General features: G+C 49.0%; 1 protein-coding gene across 1 annotated transcript in view; it reads left to right on the forward strand.

The window, feature by feature from the left end:
• Positions 1-16,103, forward strand: part of MMP17 (matrix metallopeptidase 17 (membrane-inserted)) — a gene marked incomplete at its 5' end in the record, with an annotated part of 22,206 nt that overhangs the window by 1,722 nt on the left and 4,381 nt on the right. The window contains 5 exons of the mRNA XM_010011371.1: positions 206-332; positions 7,062-7,345; positions 10,177-10,353; positions 10,487-10,586; positions 12,746-12,828. Of these exons, the coding sequence (XP_010009673.1) occupies positions 206-332; positions 7,062-7,345; positions 10,177-10,353; positions 10,487-10,586; positions 12,746-12,828 (771 nt within the window). The remainder of the gene's footprint in view (positions 1-205; positions 333-7,061; positions 7,346-10,176; positions 10,354-10,486; positions 10,587-12,745; positions 12,829-16,103) is intronic.

A 16,103-nucleotide genomic window follows, 5' to 3' on the forward strand; every position in this document is an offset into this window, starting at 1 on the left:
GTGGCGATGGGTGCACAGTGGCATCGAGGGTGCTCAGTGCGCCGTGGTGTCACCAGGAATGATGCTGGAGCTGGTGCTGTGCCCCAGCGGGCTCTTGGGCATTGCCTTTTGCTCTGCTGCTGAATCCTTAGCACTTCGCTTCCCATCTCGCCTGGGACTTAATAACCCACATTCCTATGATTTTATGGGTGTTTCCTCCCCCTAGATGAAGCCACGCTGGAGCTGATGAAGACCCCTCGCTGCTCTCTGCCCGACCTCACCACCACTGAGACCAGGAGGAAGCGATTCGTGCAGGCTGTCACCAAGTGGAGCAAAAGGAACTTGTCTTGGAGGTAGGAATTAATCTTCCCCTACTGAAATCTTGCAGACCTGGGCTAAACATGGCTTTGTGATGAGTTTCAAGGTGATGCGTTAAAATACGTGCTTGCAGGACCCCACAGACTATTTAGTTGAACTCTTTTCCTGTCGATCCCAGCCTTGGGATGACTTGGACCCGCTTGGCTGCTGCTTGGGAACGGTGCAGATTTGGCTGGTGGATTAGCTAGAAGCTTTTTGCTGCACTGCAACGGTTAGAGCATCATTTCTCTTGAGTTCATTGGGACTTTGCAGTTCCTCGGGCAGCTGCCACAGACTTGGCTCAGCACAGATGCAGGAGCATTTGCTGGGTAATAGAGTCACTTTCTTTCTCCTAATCCTTGCCATGGGGGAGTATTTTCCCTTTGACATAGGGCAGCAGTGCATGTGGGTTGCTCTGAACCTGTGACACGCAGAAGTTCTGGTCCAGCTTCCAGAGACATTGCAGTCATATTGCAGGTTGGGGTTGCCAGACAAGCTGATCCCTGTGCCTCCAAGACCTGCACTTTTTGGGACTCATTTTTTCTCCCTCAAAGCCCATGTGCTGCAGTGATTGTTTCTCCAGGAAAGATTGTCCCACCATGAGGTGCTCTTACTATTCTAGAAATGCATGTGGATGCTATGGAGAGATGTCTTACTAATAATAAGCTGCTCTGATTCTGACATAGTCCCTAGGGCGAGTCTCCCTCCCACTGCAGTAACAAATCTCAGCTTGGCTGTGGCTGTTGACACGTGTTGAACTGTGGCTTTACCAGGGATTTGGTCCATGTTCCAACACATCCCTCTGAGACCTTGTTTTCAGAAAAGATAAACATAATTCAGCTTCAGTAAGAAACAGCTTTGGCTTCAGCTTCTTGTAGTGGAGTGACCCACGTTACAAAGCTCAGCCTGTTCCCCTATTGACCAGCCCCATATTGATGGGTAAGAGGAATAAACTTTGTATTTCAAAGGAGAAAATCCCTTTGGGTGAAATAAAACCTGGCACAGTGTCCTCAGTCCCAGGCTGGAGCAAAGCATGGAGGGGGAATGGACCCAGACTATCCTTGTGGACATGGCCCCAGGGTACCCCCCACTCCCACCCCCTTGGAAGCTGTGATGCTGCAGCAAAGATGGTCATAAAAAGGGGTTTAGGTCTGAGACGATTTTATATGTGACATAAAAAAATCCATCTCCTGACAAACTCGTTTCTGCTTTTTATTCTTTGATCCTTTCCAAGTTCTTGGCTTTTGTTCAACAGAGGGCTGTATTTTATAACTGGAGGTTGTATAAGCCAACAGAAAGCTATATCATTAAAGAAACTCCAACATAGTATTTATTTACACCCAACACTTGAGATTAAAATAGCTTTTTTGAAAGTGCTGTGAAAATCCACCAATAGAGACATTAAGTTTTACCTTTTACTCGTTGGTTGAAAGGTTTTAAGAAAACAAAACTAAACCATGCATTTAAAAATTAAAGAAACACCTGAACAATTGCAAGGCTGGAATGAACACATAAGCAAAGCCGAGCTGTGCAGAAGGATGGTCTCAGCATAGGCACCTGTACTGATGGAGAACGCAGCGTTTAGTAATATAGGCATATAGGTTGCTGAGGTTTCTTCTTCTTACCCTTGAGTACAGCCAGCCTGTGGGACTGGATTGCTCAGGGAGCAAAACAGTACAGGCTGCATCCTGCACAGCCCGCAGATACAGCATCCTGGTACGGCATCAGACGCACGCAGTCTCCTGTGCCTCATCTCCATGGGAAGTTTCCAGGATATTACAGGATATAAATCTTCTTTTCATAGGATTTTATTATTATTATTTTATGTTTTCTGTGTTGTATGTAGGTATTCAGGTCCTTGGTACGCTGATGAGGTGGCAGTGGGATAGATTTGGGATGCTGGAGGAGCGTGCTGCGGATGCCCTCTGCTGGCATCAGCGCCAGGAGATGCCAGCACCGACTTCCTCCATCGCGTTTGTAACCTGGTTATTCTTTTGCTCGTTTTCCTTTACTGTTTCTGGTTATGCCCCACAGGACAGGAGTTCACAGCCGGCATCTCCATCTCCTCCCAGGTGCTCACTGTCTCCTTGCAGCCATAGGGAATGCAGAGTCAGGGCCATGCCCCTTCTCTGAATGCTTCAAGCTCCCTGGGGCAGGGGGAAGCACTGAAGCTTTCTACATTCCTGTTTTCTCTCTTGCTGAAATCTCAGCCTGGTGCCAAACAGAGCTGACTTTCATCCGCCTTTAGTTAAGGACAAGGCCCTGGTGCCACTTCATCAGCACTGCAGTCTTTGGAACTGCGATGCTCAGAGCATGGGGTGCTGGAGCTGGGGCAAACGCAGGCAGCAGGGGAGCAGTGGTGCCTGTCAGGCACTGCCCACCATCGCTGTGAACATCCTGAGCCCACCCGCAGTGGAGATGTGCCACCACCTGAGCCAAGATGTGGATTCACTGAGGTGTGGAGGGGTGGCAGGTCCCACTGGGTAAAGGTGTGCGGCCAGGATAACCCCCAGTACCATGCTCCAGTACTATGTGGTGGTCCTGCTCTCACAGGCTGAGAAGCCAGCTGTGAAATCTGATTTCACCCACCTCTTCTGCCCAGGATGGATTACTCCTGTATTGGCACCCATTCCTGGGATGCAGGGAGCTGCCTAGCACTACATACATGTTAAAGAGAAGGAGAAGGATTATCACTCCGAAATGTTCAGTATTTTTTGCAAAGTGCTGGGGTAGGGGTGATAGAGGGTACAAACATCCCCTCTGCTTTCCTCTTGTGGCACTGGGGTGTTGCAGCAGTGCTGGGGTAGCACCAGGGCAGGGCTGGGGTGCCATGGATGGCTCTGGACAGCTGGGAAAGCACCTTTAGCATGGCAGCAAGCATCCACCCTTTCAACTGTCCCCTCTTTCCTCCCCAGCCCAGATCATTTTGGGTTTATAAGGCAATCCTAAGCCTGCTGTGTTTGGTAGTTATTACCATTTATTTTATTTGTCTGTGGTTTTAGGGCTGCAGAAGGTGAAGAAGCGCTTTCATAAACCACCAATTGATTTCTCATACATCACTAGTACTCCTCCACTTTTGTCTTTGGGAGGACAAAATCCAAAAAAGGAACCCAGAAATCAAAACAAGCATTGCTGTGGGTGCCCCTCAGCAGCAAACAGGGACAGATCAGCCCTCTCTGGCCTCTGCCTATTAACCAGCTTGGACTCAAACTCTCTTTGAGATGGGACAAGCAAGGGAGGGGACTCAGGGGACATGCGAAGGGCTGGCAGCAGCTGGGTGGAAGTCAGCTTTCATTAGTTTGCATGGCACTGCTGCCGCCTGGGTGAGCTCTAACAGCAGAGCAGAGATGTTCTCCTTAACATCCAGTTGTGTCACTTACAACCACGTACTGCTCAGCAGCTGCTGTGTCAAGCAGCTCCATCCGCGGTGGGGACAGATGCTCCTCGGGGTGTCCCAGTGTGTGGCTTTGCAGAGGAATGTGACTGACCCCACAGCGCAGGGCAGTGTTGGTGGGGTGGATGGAGGGGGCTGAGCAGCCCAGTCCTCATCAGCTTCCCTGTGGCTTGGCAAGGACCATCTGGAGGAGAGAGCTTTCTCTCCAATTACTCACATCAGGCTTTTGCCTGAGATTGGAGCTCTGTAAGAGGAGTCTCAGGAGGGATTATCATCCACGAAGAAGGAGTGCTGCTCTCTGCTGGGTACCTAAGCACCATTTACTACAAATAATGATAATAATCAAGGTAGGAAGAAGCTTATTTAGTCCCATCTGCATCTGGATGATGTTAGAAATGTGCCTCCTTCTCAGTGGAACTGGGTAAAGCAACGGTGACAAACATCCTATCAGCATAATAGTCTTCTCCTAATCTCGTTGAAAACAATTAGCAGAGCTCCAGCAATCAAATCAGATGCTGAACTGAAAAACCTGATGGGATTTTCTTGACAAATAACAGTGCCAATGAATAAAGGATGGAGGTTTTTCACTTACACCTGCAGCATGTTAACAGAATGTGGGGCAGCTCAGAGGTGCAGGACCTCTTAAAAGCGGCAAAATAAGTATTGATGCTGTTTCTGCCTTCATTTAACGTTTCTGGAGTCAGGGCTTGGGAAGCATGTTAATAATGTTTGTCTCTTTAGACAGGGCTTTTCATCCACCATCCTTTTACAAGGGAGATTACATTTCTTGTCCTCATTCTGCAGCTGTAGAGGGAAAGGAAAGGAAAAGAAAGGAGAGGAAAAAGGAGCTCATAATGTCTCTGAATCTGAGTCCGTGCCCTAGGCACCAAGATCTTGGAGAGAGGTCACAATTCCTGGACTAAACTTGTCATGTTTTATACATATAATGACTTGTTCAGTAGGGATTAAAGCAGCAAAGGGTTTACTTAAATCAAGATGAGCGTTGTGGAAGATGAAGACACCCAGTTAAAGAACACTTGGAAATCAGGTGTCCATGGGGTATTTTTGTACTCTAGAGGTTTACACCAGCAACAGTCTCTTCTATAAATTAAAACTTACCTGAAAACTGTCTTTTCTAATCCCACTCCTATACTGTTTGTGTCTGTCTGTGCTTTCTCCTTCAGAAATGTGTTTTGTTTGAAGCCCCACCATTATCTACTGCTACGTGTATGCAAAATTGTTTTGTTTAGTAGATAAGGTCTTTGTTTGCCCAGGGCAGTTTAGGGGTAGCAAAGGCACAGATGAGTGATTTTTGTTCATCTGGCCATGTGTGGCCTGATTCTTCTTTCTCACAGTCTCTAGGATGGGATTCCCAAGCTCCTCAGAGAAACTGTTAGTGAGATTTTTGCTTGTTCTCATGAATCTCTTTTTGTTCTGTCCTGGATTTAACTCTCACTAGTTTTACCCAGGTCAGGAGGTGGTACCCACCTTGGCCTGCGTGTCTCTGAGGGCATGGGATATATGCAAATATCTATGAAAGGAAGAGTACCCAGCCTCCGTCAGCAAGTGGTTTCTACTCTGATCCATGTACCCAAATCACTGCTTGAAGGAAGAGCTTGAGTGACGTGACATCCCTTTCTGACACCTGTAATTACCTCTAGAGGTTTAGTCGGGTCATTACTTCATGTTGGTGCTGGGGAGTGGTGTAATACTGAGCGAAGCTCTCCCAGCTATATTATGCAGGAGGGCAAGTGAGGTGATCATAATTGTTGCTTCAGCCTTTAAAAATCTGTCAAGCCATGAATATTTCATGATCACTTTGGTTGGTGTGCTTGTATGCAAGAAATAAAGTATCTGTTATTACTGGGGCAGAGCTGGTCAGGAATTTTCCAGCAGAATTGGGTTTTGTCAATAATTACTCAGTCAACAGTACATTTTCCTGGACCGTGTTTATTTTAGTCAAAATTGTCACTGAAAGATTATCTAAGCATACTCTTTTAGAAGCCAAGGTGCCTCGTTGCGTCTTTGTCTTTTCATCTCCTCTATTAAACCAACAATATTAGGAATTCTTTTTCAAGGCTTGGTTGTATGGGAAATACTGACATTCATTCACTCAGGCTCAGACCAAAAGGGAGGTTTGAGTTGTGCAGCTGCAGGGCAAACACCAGCACTCAGCTCATCCTGCCTGGCTTCTCTGCCAGGGCAAGGCAGAGCTGGGGACCAGGGGATGCAGTCCTGTTGCAGGGAGACTGTAACAGCCCTGTGACATGTGCAGCAGTGCTGTAAGCCCCTGCTCATCAAATGCTTTTCCTACCAAGAAGCAAAGCAAGAGCATCTCAACTGCAGTGCTCCATCAGATAGGCTGTCTCCTGCAGGCAATAGGCTGGAGGCATTTGGAATGCGATTTCCATCAAATGCATCCTTTCCTCTTTCTCTTTGTTACGGATTGCAGGCTCAGGCATTGCTGGCATTTACTGCCTTCACGGTATATTTTATACCTCCAGCAGACATGCTGGGAAATATACAGAGGCACCAAATCCTTACTGGATTTCTGTGTGCGTGTAATAAGAACGGGCAATGACTTGCTGTCTGTTGCAGGAAAACTCATCGGTCTGTGTGTGCTGCAAAGGCTTCAGAAGTCAGCAAGCTTTGCATATTTGGGTTGCACTTGGAATGAGTAAGTGGTGAGAAAATAATTGTCAATAGGTCTGAAAGGAAGCTTGGAAAAAAAATGGGCAAGGTCTGGAAAGAGATTCATGGTGTTAGTTTTTCCCAGGCTGAGCAAGGGTTGTATTCCTGGGCATTAACAGTAGTTTGCGCATGAGGCTGGGTTGGACGGAGCCTTGGGTGACATGGTCTAGTGTGTGGTGTCCCTGCCCATGGCAAGGCATTGGAACTGAATTATCTTAAGGTCTTTTCCAACCCTAACTATTCTGTGATCCTATGAGCTGTGGCTCTGAGGCTGGCTGGTGCCAGGTACAGCAGGGCTGGGAGGTATTGGGATTCAAAGCCTGGTTGTGTTTCACACGTGTGGGATGTTTCACACTCTGGTGGTACTTCCAGAGGACTCTGTTTCACACTCTGGCTCGGTACTTCCAGAGGACCCAAACTCAGTCTCTGAAATCCTCATAGCTTTGGAACCAGTGTGATTCAGAGACTTAAAAGTATATATAAAGGGTGTTAGGGCACTTTGAAAGGATGCTAAGAGCTCTGGCAGCCTCACTGAGGCTCTGTGATGCACCTGCAGAACTACCTGCAGAGCCACTGCAGGTGGTCCTCAGGGATCATTCATGCTTCTGACCCATCCTCTTCTTTACCCTCTCTATTTCAGAGTTCGCACCTTCCCAAAAGAGTCCCACCTGGGCCACGACACCGTCCGAGCCCTGATGTACTATGCCCTGAAGGTCTGGAGCGACATTACCCCACTGAATTTCCATGAAGTGGCTGGTAACAATGCTGACATCCAGATAGACTTCTCCAAGGCAGATCACAACGACGGCTATCCCTTTGACGGGCCTGGTGGGACAGTGGCACATGCTTTCTTCCCTGGAGACCATCACACGGCAGGAGACACTCATTTTGATGATGATGAGTATTGGACCTTCCGATCATCAGGTAGGTCAGGGTGGGAGAGCTGCAGCCAAATGCAAGGGCTCCCAGTTTCCACCTTCTGCTCTGGTGGTTAGAGTGGTGTGGTCTCTGCTTGGGGATCCCCTGAGCTGGGGGATCCCAGCACCTTCTTCTGGTTTCCCCCTCAGTGAAATGAGAGTGAAACCATCCTTGGTAGTGAAATGGCAACAGTTAGCGTTGAGAACCTTCTATGTTTCTGGAAGCCTCAATGACATCTCCATGTTTCTCCCCGTCATATAAGCAGTTGGAGAACTCCCCAGCCCCCATCTCTTCTGGGACCTGGACAGTCACAGGTTGGGTGTGTGTCTGCTGGAGCTCTTGGAAGGAGACTGCATTCTCTGACTTTGGCACCTTTCAGGTGGTTTCACTGCCACATATCCTGGTTTCCTATTTTAAAGCATATTTATAAGCTGACCTACCTGGAAAGGGCTCTGTGGTCTGCAGGGAAAAAGCCCCCTGTGAACACTAGTTTTTTCCTGTCATCTCGAGTCCATGACCTGACATCAGGATGGCTACAAGCTAGTTTTACTCTTTTTTCTCCTTTTATTCCATCTCATATGGCTGGAGCAAAGCCTTAATAAGCAGCGTGAATTCAGAAGCGAGTGTTCCTCAGCTGTGCGAGCCATCTGTGGGGATCAGGTCCCCAACCTTCGTGTCAGGCGTGTTTTGACAGAATAGATCCTCTGCAGTCACCAGCTGCTAATTTTCTTGTCACGCCACCTCCTCCGCCAGCCTCCCAATGGGCTGCTGCTGCCTCAGCTTAATGATTTCATTTAGACCTAATGGTTCTATTTCCTGAAGCCAGCAAACACCTTCCTCCTCCCCACCCCTGTCCTCCCTGCCCTCCTCGTCCCTGATGAGTGTTCGTGGGCAGGAGTGTCAGCCAGATGTGCTGGAGGAGGCCTGAGGTTAAGTCTAAAGGTCTGGGCAGGCTGATGCTTCAGGATTCAGCCTGCTCCTTGGCTCATGCCACTGTGTCTGTTTATGGGGAAGGAAGAAAGCAGCAGCTCTGCTCTGCAGGCATACAGGGAGCAGGCAAGGGCTGAGGTCTGTAGCTCACTGTAGTGGATGTGTTATGTGATGGAGTAAGGAGTGGTGCTCCTTTTGTAGCTGTTGTAGAAGAGGAGCAAGCTCAGGGCCCACGGCCCCGCAGGGAGGATCCCTCCAACCACCACAGGGGGATGAGGGGATGAGCTTGGCGGCAAGAAAGCTGCCCTCTATTTTGAAGGTCTTGGAGCTACCCGAGCTTCATCTTTTATTTATTTTTGTTCTCTCTAGTGATTCCAAAATAACAACTTGGTGGGTGATACAAAAATATCCCCAAGGTTGTCAGTTTGGCATTAAAATGTCAGAAAGCATATGTCTTGTTCTCCCCTAGAGCTGGGGAAAACAGCACAGGTCATAAAATCCTGGCTGTTTACAGACATGTAAATAATAGTCATTAAGGAAAAAGCAGAACTCAGCAAAAATATCCCCCCTTCAACACCCCAAGCCCGGTGGGGAGTGCTAAGGACAGTGCAGGATCAGCCATGGCTGCTCCTGTGTGATGTCTCCTTTGGTCCTGACCGCGGCTCAGGCTCCCCTGAGCTCTGCAGAGACCTTTCCATCCTTACTGCCTGTTTATTACAATACTTGCAGTCACAATCTTTGTAAGAGCTGCACTTAAAATCACTGCTGCCCTCTGGTATTGCTCCGCAGGGCGTTGCTGGGCAGCAAGGAGCAGCAATTGGATGGATGCTTGGCTCAGCAGGGGTGGGAATGCATCCAGGATCAGCGCCTGGAAGCAGTTCTTCCTTTGCTTTAGCAGCAGTGCTGTAGGTTTGGAAGTGGACATTAGCCCCCTGACCTGTGTGTCTGAGGCTCTGGAGAGTGTGGGATGGGTCTGCGTGTGTGGTGTGAAGCACTGGGGGTTGGACTGCAAATAAGAAAATGTGGTGGAAAAGAACAGAGAGAGCCCAGACTGAGAGAGGGAAAAACTCATCAAGGGAGGTATCAACGTCCAATAAATTCCCCCTGATGCCCAGTGTGGTGAGTATCAAAGTGTTCGCCTAAGGGAGCAGACCCTGGAGCTGCAGCCCCACCAGCACATGGTGCGGAAGGGGACAAGAAGGGTGCATCCCCTGAAAACGAGCTGGACGTGGTCACCTTCCCCTCCTGCCATGTCCTGTCGGGACAGCAGAGACGAGCAGGGTTGGTGTGTGATGAGCAAGTGAGCAGCTCTGTGTTTGCATGTGTGCAGGGAGGCTCTTGCGGTGGATTTGGCCGGCACTGTGAGGCAGGGAAAGCCCAACAGAGCACTGTGGGCACTGCTGGGCACTCACAGCTCCTTGGCACGTTATCACAGGCTTTGATGAGCGTCTGGCTACTTGCTGCAGCAATGTGGCTTTGTGGGGATCACAAGGACTGTGCTGGCAGCTGCTGCAGGGTGAGATACAGGAGGAGGCTGCTCTGGCCTGGCCCCTGCAGCACTGGTTGGTGGGGATGATGGATGGTTGTGCCCAGGTCGCTGTCTCAGATGTTGGTCCAGCTCTTTGTCAGGTACCGTCAGTGATCTGGGAATAAGAGGGGTGATCCCCTTATGTCTGTGGGGCTGAGGCCTCGCACTGTGGGCTGATGTCTGCCTTGCTTTCTGTTTTCATACGATACGCTTCGGTCTCCTTTTTCCAACTGAAGAAAAATTCCTTTTTCAAACTTCACCTATCCAAAGCTTTTCTTTCCAGTTTGTCCCACACACACTTTCTGTTACAGCCCACCCAAATCCCCAAAACACAACCAGCATGTAGTGACTTTTATTTCAATTCTATCTTTATTTCCAGATGCTCATGGGATGGACCTGTTTGCTGTCGCTGTCCATGAGTTTGGCCACGCCATTGGCTTGACTCACATCTCTGCCATAGAGTCTATCATGAGACCCTACTACCAAGGTCCGGTGGGGGATCCTCTGAAGTATGACCTACCTTATGAGGACAAAGTCCGAATCTGGCAACTCTATGGTAAGTTTGTCTCCCTCAACCAGCTACGGTCCATTTCTGCCATGGGGCATGCTGGAAGAGCTGTTTTATGGGGTGAGTGGAGCTGGTGTAAGGATGGTGTTCCCCACTACTGCTTCTTTGTCTTTACGCACAGGAGTCAGGGAATCTGTGTCCCCCACAGCCAAGCCTGATGTAAGCAAAACTGATGACCACCCTGTCCTGCCAGAGCTGCCAGAGAACCGCTCCACCATCCCGTAAGTCAAGTTTGTCTCTTTCCTGCAATGGACATGTAGTAGTGAAGCTCCATTTAGTGAAGCCTCCTCACTGTGGCTCCAGTATTTCCCTCTGGACCTCTTGCTGTCCGAAAAATACACACAAAGAGTGCCCCTTCTTCCTCACATCTCCTCGTTATCTCCTGCATACACTATTGCTTTTATCAAGCAGTATGTGGCCAGCCAGCCCACAACGGGAGGGTTAAGAGCAAGAACAAGTGACAGTTGCTGTTTATCTCTTAAGTAACCTTTATCATTCAAAGCATGTCCAGAAATTCTGTAGCATCTTGCAGTGCTTTGCATTTCCCTAAGACTCAACATTTCACTCCTGTTAATGGAAATCTGTCCTCATCACCCTTAGGTAAACTCCTCCTTGCTGAAATTTTAATCAATTCCTCCGCAGTGCCCTGGATTGTGCAAGCATAACTTACTAAATCTCTCCACGGTGAGCAACTCCCTAATGTACCTGTGGGGGTGAATATTGGAACAAGTGGACCGATAGCCTGCCTCCAACGCAGGATTGCGTTGGCAAAGGGCTGCTTACACTGAGCATCATCGAGCAACCAGCGTGGCCTCATTAAGGGACATTCTAGATCTACCTCATTAATAAACGTTGGAGTTACCAAATTGTTTTACTACCAGGGCAACAGGACAGTAAAGGGAAGATGGGTCACTGAGCAAAAAGGCAGGAGTTCATGGCCACACATACGTTTGTCAGATACCAGGAGCGGCCCAAGTGGGAGCAGCAGAGATGGAGCAGGTCACCTTCACCTCCTGGTCTGCCCCATGTGGGATGTGACCTTCAGGAAGTCATTTCACCTCTCTGTGCCTTGGTGACTCATCTGCAAAGAGGGGATCACAGCACTGAAGCATGAACAACCAGATGGGCCCTAAAGTAATTGAACCAAGAACAATTCAATCTTGAAAAAGTATCCCTGTGCTGCAGTTGCTTTTTTCACTTCAGCACCTTTTTCATCCCGTTTTGCCCAGCTTGGTGTGATGCCCACAGTACATAGGTGCTGAGAACCTGCTCTTGGTGGAGGTGTCCCAGCTGCCAGGGGTTGAAGAAAGGCTAAGAGGGCCCTAAGGGACCCTTTTCCTTCAACATGCTGAATGCTGTTAGTTATCTTTCCTCCTGCATAGAGTCTAATGGAGCTTGTCCACAAGGCTCTGTGTGGCCCTGTTTTGACCTAGAAACATGAGAGCATTTCTCCCTGCTGCTGTAGGAGACCGTCATCTCACACCAGCAACAGGAGGAGCAGGAAACTTGTTCATGCCAACCCCTTCTCCCTGCCCAGTGGGAGGGTGGATGGGGTTCCCCTCCGTGTCTGTCACTTTGTGGCTGAAGAGGGCTGTGAAGCTGGTGCTGGCAGCCCAGCACAACTCTTCTATCAGCAAATTAGATTTATGACTCCCTGTCACTCACAGCAGCTTTTCCGTGCATGTTCCCAGTGTCCTCTCCTTGTCCTCCATCAATCATCATTTCTTACATAGGCTTTGTGGCTCTTTTGGTCCTTCATACTCCGGCTTCCACACCCACCTTGTTAAAAGCAGCTCAGTATCTCGCTGTGACTTGCCAGGTGGCATTCACTGGGTACCCCATGGCACCATCTCTCCTCCAGGTCCCTCTGTTCTGGCTCAGCAGCTTTCTGCTTTGCAGCTCTGTCGCATTTCCAACCCACTGTTGAAACTCCTATATGACAAGGAGCTCAGCCTTGGAGCAGCAATGTTCCCAGCCGCTGGAGCAAGATGCTGCTTGGCTCTTATCCACCACGTGTCCTGCTGCCTGGTGCAGCCGGCCAAGCCACGCTGTGCCACCAGGGAGCAGGAAGCCAGCTCAGCCCTCACCAGTGCCACTAGCTGATAGATGCAGAATGTGTCCCTGCTTGACTCCCGCTGATGGTCTCTGGCAGCTCAGGAAGCATCTGCCACAAAGCTGTCTTCAGGCTGAGGGTTGCCCAAGCTTGCCTTGGAAATCCCTATGCACGTGGCTGGGTTTGGGCACGAGCAATGACAGACGGGTGCAGCCTGTGGTCTGCTGCTGGTGGGTCTGGTGGTAGGGGAGATGTGGTCCATGGGATGGGAAGCACCAGGGAGGGGATACCCATTTGGTCCATGCTCACCTGGGCATCTCTCCACAGGATCAGGCGGGACGTGCCCAACAGATGCAACACTCACTTTGACGCAGTGGCCCAGATCCGGGGAGAGGCTTTCTTCTTCAAAGGTAAGCACATGCTGTGGTCTTTGCCTGTGTCATCCTGCGGTGGCATTGCTGCAGTGACACAACACTGCAGCCACAGCATCAGACAGGCTGGCGCGGGCGGTAAGGATAAGCTGGCTTGGGGTTTGCAGGCTGTGGGGCCAGCAGACCCAGCGAGGTGTCTCACATGCCGCTGATTCCTTCTGGCTCAAATCAAAGGGCTTAGACCTTTAATCTGCCCACTGAGGCTGAGGATGGGTGATAAGGGAATGTTAATGTCAATGCAAATCAATGCAAATCCTGCCTCCGGTGCAGAAGGAAACCACCCGGCTCGTGCCCTGTCTGTCAGCACAGCAGAGGCTGATGGCTGGGGACATGCAATGGCATTGCTAGGGGACCATCAGAGATCACAGCTAAGTGGACACTGTGAGGGAGGCGGAGGAGAAGGGATGTGGTAGAGGTGTTCAAAAGACTGAGCAGTAAATTTAGCGTTTCTTCTATCCAAAAAGGAGAAAGACAGTGAAACTTAATCACAACTTATTTTAGAACTAAAAAAATGGATGCTCTTTACCCAAGACCATAATTAACCGGTGGGACCTTTGGCCAAGAGCAATTCAGTGGCACAAGCAGGTTGGGTTCTGGAGGGTGGTTAGGAAGGAGAGACCACTGGGGGCACTGGGCCTGGGCAAGTCACTGCAGTGTGGTACCCACAAGGGATGTGTGTCCTAACACCAGGGCAGGTGCATGTCCATGTACCAAGTCCTGGGGTTTAATGCTTCCCTCTGAAGTGGCCAGGCTGGTAACAACCCAGCCTGTACCATGCCACACTGATCCGTCATACTACACTGCCCAAGGAAAGAACTAAAATCAAAGTCAAATCTGGGTAGAACCAAGGTTGAGCAAAGCAACAACAGCTCTACACTGCTTCTTTTCCTGGATACCTCCAACTTTCCTTCCTCCCACACTTCACCTTCCCTAATGCTGCTTGCTGAGCATCGCCCAAAGACCATCTGGTTCCATGTCAGCAAACACTTGTATGTCCCTGGAGTGCCCGACTGTTGGCAAGGATCCCATCAGTGCCTTCTCAGCTGTACAGAGCCCATGTAGGCTGAAGCTTATTTTGCCATCTTTCCAAAATGGAAAAATGCCCACTAGGCACTTCTTTCCATCCCTGGGTAGCGTCTGGCAACCCCAAAGCCATCCAGCAGGGTAGCAGAAGCATCTTCCCAAGGATCAAGAGCAGTGTCCATGCGCATATAACCCATCTGGGTATCACAGTGCAAGTCTCATGTTGCAGGCAAGAACAGCAAAAGAACTCCAGAGGATTCAATGTCTGTGCCCTCAGGGAAGCACAGTACGGAGGCTGTTCCCCCATGGCATTTGCTCAAATGCCAGCTCCAAAAAGCCACAGTGAAGAAGGGAAAATGAGACACCACTGGCGTCGAGCATAAATGGCTGTTTGTCTTTCAGAGGGTGAAAATACAGATGAGAAGTAGAAAGAAATCCATCTCGGTGTCTATTTTTGGATGTATTTATTGTGGGCCAAAATGCAAATGCAAAGAGCACAGAGTCAGTGGGTGCCAGCTGCACGACTGCATCTGGAGTCCAGCATCCTCCCTTGGAGCCCCCATCGCTGCCACCAAACCACCCTGGGCACCAAGGAGCAAAGCTGTCACCTCTGGGGCAGGATTTTAATGCCCCCATCCAGTGAAGAGCTCCCTCCACCAATGGACACTTCATTTTGGGCTGGTCTGGCTGGTTCCTTAGGTGGAGAGAAGCATCTCCCACCACACAGGCATTGGTACTAGAGGTCCCCAGGGCTCCCAGGCTTGTCGTATTAGAGGGAACAGTGAGTTGGAAATGCTGCTTGTTTTGATTTAGGTGCCGTGCTCTACAGACTCCTGAAGTTTTTAATACAACTTTGGCCTCTGTGTGTGTTTGCACAGTGTGTGCAGCAGTCTTGCCAGAGGCAGCCAAAGTCTAGAGAGCATCATATGCAGCTGGGATCAAAATCACCTGGTATTAAAAAAAGCAATTGCTTCAACCCTTCATCCGTATAAAATAAGACGCTTGGGACTGCAGGACGTCACACTTGGCTTTCATCCTGCTCAGTTTTCCAGCCCAGACAGTGGCTTTAAATCAAGTTTTTGAAACAAACATGGGGTTGGGATTACTTTTTTTGTATTATTATTATACTTCTGCATGCTAATGGCAGCAATTCCCCCATGGGTCTGGCTTTGGCTGATGATCATCCAGCACTCTGGCAAGCAAGCTTGGCTATGACAAAGCACGAGCACAGGCAGGCTGGGGCTGATGCATTTAGAATTCCTTGCTACTTGCTATATTTCTTTGCTTTTTGCTGATAGCAAATCAAAAACCCAACCAAACCAACCAACAGCACAGGCTGTGCCTGACTTTGAGGGTAGATTTAAAGCTCACTTGCTGCAGCTGCACACCCGCTGAGCCCATCGCTGGCAAATGGTTGTGATGTCAAAAGCACTGAGTCTGCCCTCCTTGTCTCAGAGATGCCCAGGCCACTCCAAAGCCCACTATCTGCTAAGGAAGGAATTATGTTGAGCTGTATTTCTTGTTTAAAAAGTGAAGATCTGTGTTTGGTGCCTCACCAATTAGAGATGCAGAGATCATCTTTATTTAATTACATGTGTTTCCATCGATATACAATGACCACCAAATGTGAATCCTTTTTTCTTTTATGTTCTTCAAAAGAATCTGTAATTATAGCAATTCCTACCACATGTGAATGTATTATTCATTGGTGTGCTTCGGTCAGAGCAAATATGCAGACTGGAGCAGAAGAACAAGACTATGATATAAATGCTTATAATTAGAATAGAAGCTCCCTCTCTGCAGATGTTTAAGTGTTAAAGTTTCACCTCCTGCATTATTAGGCTAAAATCCAATTTCCATAAAATTTTTAAAGATGGTGTCACAATCTGCCTGCTCTGGAGGAAGGGCTGAGCGTCATGAATACAAATCTGAAGATGCGTCTTGGGTTTCTGTTGCTTATCCCCCTCGGGGGAATCCATGTGAGAGCAGCTATAAATAACATGCCATAATTTCTAACAGGCACTAACAAATACGAGACAAAGTTGAGAGCTGCCTCTTGGACATGTTGCTCCAGTTCTGATCTCACTGTGTGGAGCTCTTTGGGGAGAATGCAGCACAAGGTGTGTTGCACAAACTGAGGCTGAAAACCCTTCAGAGTCGGGGTTTGAGTTGCCCCTAAAAAGCCTTAAGACTCCTCAGGAAATCCCACATAAGGCTTCTTCAGCAGGGAT

This window comes from Nestor notabilis, unplaced genomic scaffold, assembly GCF_000696875.1.
Source record: "Nestor notabilis isolate BGI_N333 unplaced genomic scaffold, ASM69687v1 scaffold28363, whole genome shotgun sequence".
Classification (NCBI taxonomy): Eukaryota; Metazoa; Chordata; class Aves; order Psittaciformes; family Psittacidae; genus Nestor; species Nestor notabilis.